This window comes from Moschus berezovskii, chromosome 1 (assembly GCF_049115385.1).
Source record: "Moschus berezovskii isolate FMDL1 chromosome 1, NW_MosBer_1.0, whole genome shotgun sequence".
Lineage (NCBI taxonomy): Eukaryota > Metazoa > Chordata > Mammalia > Artiodactyla > Moschidae > Moschus > Moschus berezovskii.
Genome location: NC_142460.1, coordinates 120187976 through 120197447, shown reverse-complemented (window position 1 = coordinate 120197447; position 9472 = coordinate 120187976). Strand labels below are relative to the sequence as shown.

At 46.0% G+C, this 9472-nt stretch overlaps 1 protein-coding gene and 1 non-coding gene across 3 annotated transcripts; one reads left to right on the top strand and one right to left on the bottom strand.

Annotated features, from left to right (window-relative positions):
* Window positions 1–4198: 4198 nt before the first annotated feature.
* On the bottom strand, window positions 4199–9417 carry ACTRT3 (actin related protein T3). Of its 2 annotated transcripts, XM_055410231.2 has the most exons (5): window positions 9280–9417; window positions 8908–9031; window positions 6696–6860; window positions 5904–6146; window positions 4199–5330 (listed from the first exon to the last, which is right to left on the bottom strand). In XM_055410231.2, the coding sequence occupies exons 4-5, from the start codon at window positions 6101–6103 to the stop codon at window positions 4412–4414; spliced, it is 1119 nt and encodes a 372-aa protein (XP_055266206.1). In that variant the 5' UTR covers window positions 6104–6146; window positions 6696–6860; window positions 8908–9031; window positions 9280–9417; the 3' UTR covers window positions 4199–4411. The 2 variants fall into 2 exon arrangements, with proteins under 2 accessions (XP_055266206.1, XP_088695414.1); XM_088839288.1 differs by lacking the exons at window positions 6696–6860; window positions 8908–9031; window positions 9280–9417 and having other exon boundaries at window positions 5904–6241.
* Window positions 7795–7867, top strand: TRNAV-AAC (transfer RNA valine (anticodon AAC)). The gene has a single exon. It is a non-coding gene; the product is annotated as a tRNA-Val (tRNA).
* Window positions 9418–9472: the final 55 nt, after the last annotated feature.

The following is a 9472-nucleotide window of genomic DNA, read 5'->3' as shown; positions in this document are numbered from 1 at the left end:
CACTTGTCCTTCTGACAGTTTATTTGCGCGCTCTCCGGTGCAATCAGCAAGATTCGAGGGCCACTGATGGCAGGGAAGACAGACGCACATATACGGACCCCCTCCGTTCAGGGAGAAAACAGATCCCCCCGCTACCCTCCCCCTTCCCGCCCCCGCAGTCCCTCAAGCTGCAGGTGTCTGAGCCGAGTCCCGGGTGCAAGTCCCACAGCTCAGGGAAGCACACCGCGCGCGGGGACCCCGCTCCGTTCCTTTCCCTGCGGTTACAGCCATGCCTCGGCCCACCGAGCGACCCGCGGCTGACAGAGCCCAACTCTTCACGGCGGCAGTGGGCACCTCCGGAGAAGCACCGGGCCGACCGCGGCCTCAGGCGGGGCGCTGGGGCTGGGCGGACGGGCCACCGCAGGTTCCCGGGAAAGGTGAGCGAGCCAGCGGCTGACATTTTTTGTTTGTTCCAGACTGGATGGTGGATGGCGGTAGGCCGGGGCTTTTCCGCCCGCTGAAAGTCAGCGAGAAAAACAGCGCGCGGTAAGCAAAAGCACAGCGCCTACGCCTGCCTCAATTAGGGTTAGATGAGAAATGGCTGCCACCAGCCCGGGGCCCACCCTCCGCAACCCGCCGCACCGCCCGCTGCGTCTCCTTATGAATGCAGCAGCCGGCGCCTACGCGGATTGGCCGAGGCTGGCCACCGCGGCTCTCGCGATAACCGGTCTCGCAAATTTTTTTTCAAAAGTTCTGTTTCCGGCCAAAAGGAGAGTCGCCGCCCCACCCCACGTTTCTTATCCGGACATTTGAATCTTTAGTTCAGATGTGTGACCTTGTGACTTGAAAGTTAATTTGAATGCTTCTGAGCGCTGTTTTCCACCTCTTAAAAACCAGGTACGGCGCAAGATATCATCTTAAAGAAATGGAGTTCACAGAAAAAATTTAGGGCCAATACAAGGATGCTCAGTTCTGATCATCACATTTGATAGAGAACTTTAATAGAGTCCCTAGCAGCACAAGCCACTCCAGTACTATTGCCTAGAAAATCCCATGGATGGAGGAGCCTGGTAGGCTGCAGTCCGTGGGGTCGCTAAGGGTCGGACACGACTGAGCGACTTCACTTTCACTTTTCACTTTCACACATTGGAGAAGGAAATGGCAACCCACTCCAGTGTTCTTGCCTGGAGAATCCCAGGGACTGGGGAGCCTGGTGGGCGTCCGTCTGTGGGGTCACACAGAGTCGGACACGACTGAAGTGACTTAGCAGCAGCAGCAGCACCGACTAAACCAGAATCTTGGTTAGGCTCATTGGTCTGCCTCTGAGGTCCTAGCCTGTTCCCTCCTCCTTAGAATGTCCTGTCAACTTTTTGAGCAGAGGATGTTTTTATTACATATAACTACTTCGTTCTTAATCTTAACATTAAAAACTGAATCTCCCTTTTATTAGGAAATAACGGCTTTTCAATCATGGACTTTGCTTTAATGTGTCATGATCACGTTAAGAAAGAACAATGCACCATAAATTGTAGCATAAATTGTAGGTTTTCATATTAGCTGGTACGATGCTGTTTTTCATATAATTGGCTGATCTTAAAAGTTGAACTTTTCAATTGGGTGAACTCCATGGAGCTGCCACTGTTGGCACCACTATATGAGAGAAAAGTAAAATGTTATGGGGATTAATTTGATACGGGAACAACAAAAACTATAAACGAAAATTTTCACATTTTATTTCCCTTCCCTAGATTTCCTGAAAAGGATCATCCATAATCCTAAAACGCTGGAGTCTATTCCAGGCTAGTTGTTGGGCTAACTGCCTAAGAAGCCACAGTTAAATTAGTTAAGTTAGTTAACCCAGTAAGCTACTTTGGGAATCACTTTAAATTTTTATCTTAATCTCTTTAAATCTCAGCTTCTTAATTTATAAATGGGAATACTACTTGTCTTGCCCATCTCTCTGAGCTGTTGAAGTTTAAATTAAGGTAACATGTTGGCTGAGATTTCTTATAGGAAAAAAGCACTTTAAGAACTCTGAAGTGAGGGAGTTGGGGTCATTCTCTCTACAATGCTTGTGAATCTAGTGAGTACCTCACCAAATGTTCAAACTGCTCTCATATAATCATTTTCTACACTATATGCAAGCTAGTAGTTTTGCTTACAATCACTATTAATTAAATGGGAAACACATGTCAAAAAATGAAATGCACCTCTTCACAAATGTTTCCTTCAGGCCAAACTGAATTACTTCCTGCTGCTTGTACATACCCTCATTTGTACACCTTGGAGCCTTTGCCCTGATGTTCCCTCTGCCATCAGTGTGCTTTTCGTCATTTCTGTATATCTGCGTACCTACCACAGAAGTCATGAGGGAAGAGGACAGAGATGAAGAGAAAGCCCACAACTCATCTTCTAAGAATGTATCTAGTAAGGGAGAAAGACAAGCAAACCAAAAGAAAAGCCTGCATAAACTGTGATCAATAAAAGTTCAAGTAATATAATGTGCACTGAAGGACACAATCGATTTTTGACTCTGCGGAGGAATTAGCATGAACTGGATCTATAAATGGGAGAAGGCAATGGCAACCCACTCCAGTACTCTTGCCTGGAAAATCCCATGGATGGAGGAGTCTGGTGGGCTGCAGTCCATGGGGTCACGACTGAGCGACTTCACTTTCACTTTCATGCATTGGAGAAAGAAATGGCAACCCACTCCAGTGTTCTTGCCTGGAGAATCCCAGGGACGGGGAGCCTGGTGGGCTGCCGTCTATGGGGTCGCACAGTGTCGGACACGACTGACCCGACTTAGCAGCAGCAGCAGCAGGATCTGTAAATTGTCTAATTCTATAAGCAAAGTAACATTTTGAAAGTGCTTGTAGAAACATTATCTCATTTGTATTTCATAAAGACTCTGTGAAACAGATAGGGATTAGGATTAGCAACCCCACTTCCCAATGAGGAAATCGATATTCAAAATGTTTAAACAATTTGTTGAAATGCAGCTGGTAGGCTGGCAGGGCCTGGACCTGAATCCACATATATTGCCCCTAAATTCAGAGGGATGGGCAATCTATTAGATTTAAATTCCAGCTTCAAGTTCAGCCCAAAAGCCAAATCTATCAGAAAGTCTTCCTGAGCACTCAAGGTGTTTTCCCTCCTACAAAAGCCCATTTCACATTTCTCTTAGGACACTAACCCACTTTGCATCTTATTGTAGTAGATACGAATTTCATCTCTTACACTGGACTGCTGGATTCCACAGGACACAATCTGACTCCTGAGTTAGCACTTACTGCACTTAGCACAGTGCTTTGCCCAGGGCAGATACTACACTTTGAGTCATGTCAACACTGCCGACATTCTCTCAGCCATCTCGGTCATTTCAGACCCTTCTTTCCCCTTCATAACTAATTAAGCACCAAGACTTGTCAGTTTTTCATTTCTTGCTTATAATCTTGAGTGTGAGACTTGACTTCTTTATATCTAGCCTAACTTTTTAATTGATCGTTGAATCTACAGGGCCTTTCCCAGGGCAATTTATCCTCCCAACTGCCACCACATTCATCTCAATTTCTTTATGTCGCCTGTTTTCAAATCTTTTGCCTATACATTTAAAACAAAGCCTTCCACAGCCTCTGGCCTTAATTTACATTCCCAGTCATTGCTCTTAGTCTGCTCAATAAGAGCTCTTCATTTTAACTAAACCAGTGTATTAAACATGCCTTGAATATGCTTCGTTCATCCTCATATCTAGACTTACTCATTTCCATTATGCTCTTCTGAATATCTGCCCTTTTTTTTTTCACCCTGCCATGCCCATCCTAACGCTACCTCATTCATGATGGCTTCCTCTGCTATGAAATCTTCCCTCATAGCAACCTTCCTTTCATAAACTTCAACAAACTGAATGCTATATCACTCATTTGGCACATACCATGTTGTACCACAAATTGCTCCCTCCCTCTAAAGGAAATGTGAGATCTCCAAGGTCAAGAATAATGTCTCCTCTAGCATTTAACTTGCGTCCCAGGTAGCTCTAGTGATAAAGAACTGGCCTGCCAATGCAAGCGATATGAGACGTGGGTTCAATCCCTGGGTCGGGAAGATACCCTGGAGTGGGGCATGACAACCCACTCCAGTATTCTGGCCTGGAGAATTCCATGGACAGAGGAGCCTGGTGGGCTACTATCTATGGAGTCACGAAGAGTGAAGACACAACTGAAGCAACTTAGCACAAGCATTTAATTTGGTTCAACTCAGTAAGCATCTATTATTTGACTGCTTCTCCATTTATTTCCCCCCATTATAGAAATGCAAGAGAGACATGGACATTCCAATAATTGAAATATTTTGTTTTCCCAGAAACATATAATAGCCAAAGTTTTCTGTCACATATACTCAAAACATTTTCTCCTAACCATGTTATCTGTAGTCAGAAGCATCTCTGGTGTACTATATTGGGTCCAACTTCTTTATATTCTGCAGCAGTGATCCACATGTCCTGGAAGGCAGACAGGGATGCAAGAATAGAGCCTCCCATCCACACTGATATTTTCCTTTCTGGGGGAGCAATAACCTGCACAGGGGTGTTGGCAGGCACCATCTTTGCTATATCCTTAACTAGACGTTTATCTAAACCAGGGAAAGAGGTTGATCCCCCAGCAAGGATAATATTGGAGAAAAAAGCATTCCTCAGATCTGCATCACATTTCATTATGCTGCTGAAGCACATCTTATCAATGCCAGGGGTCTCAAGGTGCATGAGACTTGGAGAGAAGAGGGCCTCTGGACAATGAAAGAGCTGGTTATGGAGCTTGAACCTCTTCCCATCAGGTAGTTGGTAAATCTTCTCTATACAGTCAGCTTTCTTGGCCTTTTCTTCTTCAAAGTTCATTGCCACGTAGCAATCGGTTTCCTTAATGTCTGTGACAATCTTTCTATCTGAAGCACGAAGCAGCATGATGGCACTCTCCTTCAGCAGCATCACGAGGTAGTTGGTGAGGTCAAGACCTGCCAGATCTAGCTGCTGGACACCATGAGGCAGACAGTAACCCTCAAAGATGGGTACACACTGGGTAACCCCAGCACCTGAATTCAGCACGAAGCCAGTTGTGAAGCCAGCAGCAAAGAGAGCTAGCACCCCCTGGATGGACATAAAGAAGGCAGGAACCTCCAGATGCTCAAAAAACACCTCAGTGACCCGTTGCCGGTTGGCCAGTGGGTTCAGTGCTGACTCTGTAATCAAGACTGGGCCATCACAGGGCTTTAGCCTGAGGTTGTCATCATAGATATGCTTCCACATGATCTCCATGTCCCCCCACGAAGTAATGAGACCACGTTCCACTGGGTAGCTGTAAGAAGAGCAATAAGATAAATGGAAGCTTTAAATTTTTCCAATTCTTACTCTCTTCAAACCTGGGTTAATCCTCATATTTATTACCAGTATCCCTTTATGGGCGGTGACTGCCAGCGCCTCTAGAGATGGTAACTGCCAGCAAAAGATAGCCTAGCTACCTTACTCTGAAATTTTTTGTTGATTTCCATCTTCCCTGCCCCTTTGGAATAACCTGTTTAATTAAAAAGAAAATAGGGAAATCTTCACATAATAGTGCAGTTTTCATATCAGTTAGCTGAAAACAAATAGCCCAAATGACAAAGGTACCAGGAATTAACATTTCTAAATGAACTTGTATTTTATGAACGATAATGTTTATACATTTGAATATATTCGAATAGATACAAAGGGCAAGTAATGTTCACTCTTTAGGTACGTGGTACCCTCAGAGATTTGTGCTCAAGCGCTTGCAATAACGCCGCATGGCAGAGACTCTCCTTGCTCGCTTCTTATCCTTAGCCTCGGCCCCTCCTCTGGGTTCTCCCGCCTTCCCCTCCACCCAGTCCTCACCGCCAGGAGAAGGCGGTACCTGATGGAAAGCGAGCTTCTCCGCTGCTCCGCTTGGTCTCCCACCCACACTTCCTGCGCGGCCTGGACACCGCACGTCAGGCCTTTGACGCGGCCCACAATGTTCGAGTAGACGAACTGAGGCTCCCGGGACCCGGCCAGGCCTGCCTTGATCACTCCTGAGCCGTTGTCGATCACCACTGGTAGCTGGTAGTAACTCATGCCGCCGCCGCCTCCTGTCTTCTGGCTGTTCCGACGGCCCTGGCTGCGCGGGGAGCGCGGAAAGTGATGAGCGGGGTCTCAGCTCCTGGAACCCTGCGTCATAGAGGCCCTGGCACTGCCCCACCGGGACTGAGCCGGGCTGGCTAGGGAAGGGGTGGCGGGGAGCGGGGGAGGGGTTGGGGGCGAGAGAGTCCCAGGCAGAGGACTCAACGGATGCAACGTGCGCTCTAAAGTGCCACCTACAATTGCGTCTCACTCGGCCTGGACCACTCCTCACCCCCTTGGAATCCAGGAATACCAATATCAGGAAAACCTGACTTTCTTCCTCAAAAGCTTAATAAAAAAAAGGGCTTCACAAAAGGCTATCTCTAATATCTCCATAAGCTATAAAACCTTTTAGTTCTCAACGTCATTAAAATGAAGTCACTCAGTCGTGTCCGACTCTTTGCGACCCCATGGACTATACAGGCGCCTTCATTCATGGAATTTTCTAGGCAAGGATACGGGAGTGGGTTGCCATTTCCTTCGCCAGGGGATCTTCCCGACCCAGGGATCGAACCCGAGCCTCCCGCACTGCAGGCAGACCCTTTACCATCTACATTGTGGTTAATAGATGTCTGTCCAGGGTCCTGCGGAAAGTTCGCAGATGCGCCCTTGAAATCGGCAAAAGGTGCAGAGATTTGAACCGGGAAAGTGTAGAAGGCAAGGGGGCACGGTTCACGCTTCCGAACTTCTTGAAAGAGAACTTTGTCAATTTCTAAAAGGAGAAAGGGGGAAAGTGCCAGGATTTAAAGTGGGTTTAACATACTTTTGTTATTATATCTACATATAATCGGCAATGCTTTCTTTCCCCGTGGTTTCTAAACAAAGTGTACTCAAAACCGAAATAGTACCATCTCACTTTTAAATTTTTTTAAGCAATCCCATCAGATTACTCCTCCAATCCCCGCCCCCGGGGTAATATGAAAGCTCATTCTCATTCCCTAAAAATTATTGACTTTTTTAGGCATCAGGGTGTATCTGCCTCTTTCCAGGGTAAACGATATTACTTAGGTCATAAGAAGTTCAGGCTTGGAAAATTTATGCACGCTGTGCGGCAAAAAGTGCATCTTGATGTCTGATTAAAAAAAAAAACAACTGAATTTTGCACACCCCATAGAAGATTTTAAAACTAAGTATTCTCTAAAACTAGTACAGAAGCAAGGGAGGAAATTCAAAACCAAACTACACGTCCTTCCACAAGAGGCTGAAAGCGTCGCTTTCTCTCTAGAAGCTAAGTTCACGGTTAGGGAGTTTGGTGCCCCTCTCCCACTCCACCCCGCCACCGCCCCTGCGTAAGCGAGGCCTCCAGGATCCAAGCGCAGTCGCCTCTTCCTAGCCAGCTAAAGCCCCGAAACACACCCGAGACACTCAGCAACAAAGAAGCTAATATACTTCTTTTCCATAGAAGAAAGCAAACCTCAAAGAATGGCCAACTAACGGGTGCCCAGTTTCTAACTAGGGGCTTTGAAAACAATGTACATAAATTCCAGCTTTTGAAACGGTAGCACTGTTTAATTGGACATATGGTTATTTCCCTTTGGGGTTTCTTTGTTCTTTTATTAAAAGTTACCGCTGGTTTTGTGAACTGCATGGTACAACAGAACTACAGAGAACTATGAGGGAATTTCTCAACGGCCTTTCTCAGGTAGGTTTCCGTAGTGTAGTGGTTATCACGTTCGCCTAACACGCGAAAGGTCCCCGGTTCGAAACCGGGCGGAAACAACTGTCATTCCTTTTCCCTTTTACCAGGAGCCTGTGATCCTCCTTTTCTTACCCTTTTAAAAAGCAAAATTCTGATAATTTGCAGTACCTTGGGAATTTGAACTTTCAATGTGGATGGTATTTGTTTAACAAATATTCTTATTAATGGCTTGCACGTGGAAGTAGGGTTCCAGACTTTAAACAATTGTTTTTTAAATTCAAATCACAACCAGATACTGAAAAAATAACGTACAGCCTAGTAAGAGTAATTAAACGCAGGGTAAAAACTGGCAAGCCCTGTCACCTCAGCACTCTTTGTATTACAAGTCATTCGGTTTTCCATTAGTTTTCCCATTGAGATTGCTGATTTTTCTAAACGCCACAGACCATGTTTTGCGCTCTTTCATAAACTTCGTATCTGTTTGACACCTAGTAGAGACTCACAGCTATCCCTGAATTAATAAATTACCGAAAAGGATTCCGACAAAAATAAATGTAACCAGAAAATTATACTCAAAGACAAGACGAAATCAAGAAAGAACCAGCCTCATTTTTTCACCTTATAAAACTAACGGTTGTGGGGCTTCCCCCCCTCCCCATAAACACGGTTCTTACCGAGAAAAAAGGATTTACAGAGAGAAAACAAAATCTGGTTGTAAAAAAAATCTCGAGAAAAAAAAAAGAATAAACTCAAGTTTACAATGTTCTTTAAAATAAAGTCGTGAATAAATTTCCCATGGTCCTGACACAACTTTTAACAAGAAAAAAAATGCTTAAGTTTTGGTTTTCTTGGATTTTTGATGTCCGCGAGTAGCATTAAAGAACTCACCCTAACATATCAGCACGTACCGTTTGTACGTCTTTTTAAATCACGGAGATAACTAGCACAACCTTTCCCTCACTGCGGTTGACTGCGTGCTCAGTCCTGTCTCTTTCCGACCCCATGGACTGTATGTAGCCTGCCAAGCTTCCCTCACTGTACAAAATCTGAATAGAATGCAAATAATTGTATTAAATGTTTTCTAGTCCACAGGCAGAACCTTTTCCGGTATAAAGCCCACCTTTCCCCAAGCTCATGCCCAGTGTGCCCTACTGCTTTGCGTCGCTTTCTTGCATCTCAGGCTTCTATCACCAGGTAAGGGTATCCTGGATACTGGGCTCCAGTTGGCTGCTTTCGGGTAGTACCTAAAATAAAAAGGGGTGATCAGTCTCAGCTCCAAAATTCCCATGGCCGAGAGCCAGAGTACACAAAGTAACTGTTCCCACTCGTGGGGCCTCAAGGAAGTGAGGATAATGGGAGAAGACGAGCAGCTAACTACAAGCCCCAGCATACAATGCATAGTTTGGCTCCTGGAAAGAGGCCCGCAGGGCAGCGCGGCTCAGCCTCCGCACAAAACGCAGGCGGAGCGCGAAAGACTGTCTAGAATGCTCACGTTGAGGACGACAGGCGTGGCTCCGTAAGCGAGCCCTTAGTCTCCTAGCCAAGACTCTCCCTGTTTCCGGGTGCTCCTGGCAGGCTAAGTAGCTGGGTCTCTATGCGTCAGCATGCTGCACTCAGGCCGCCGTTGGACCTCCAGGGTCCTAGAGCCTACAGCGTTGCCGCGGAACGCCCGGAACCGGATGTGA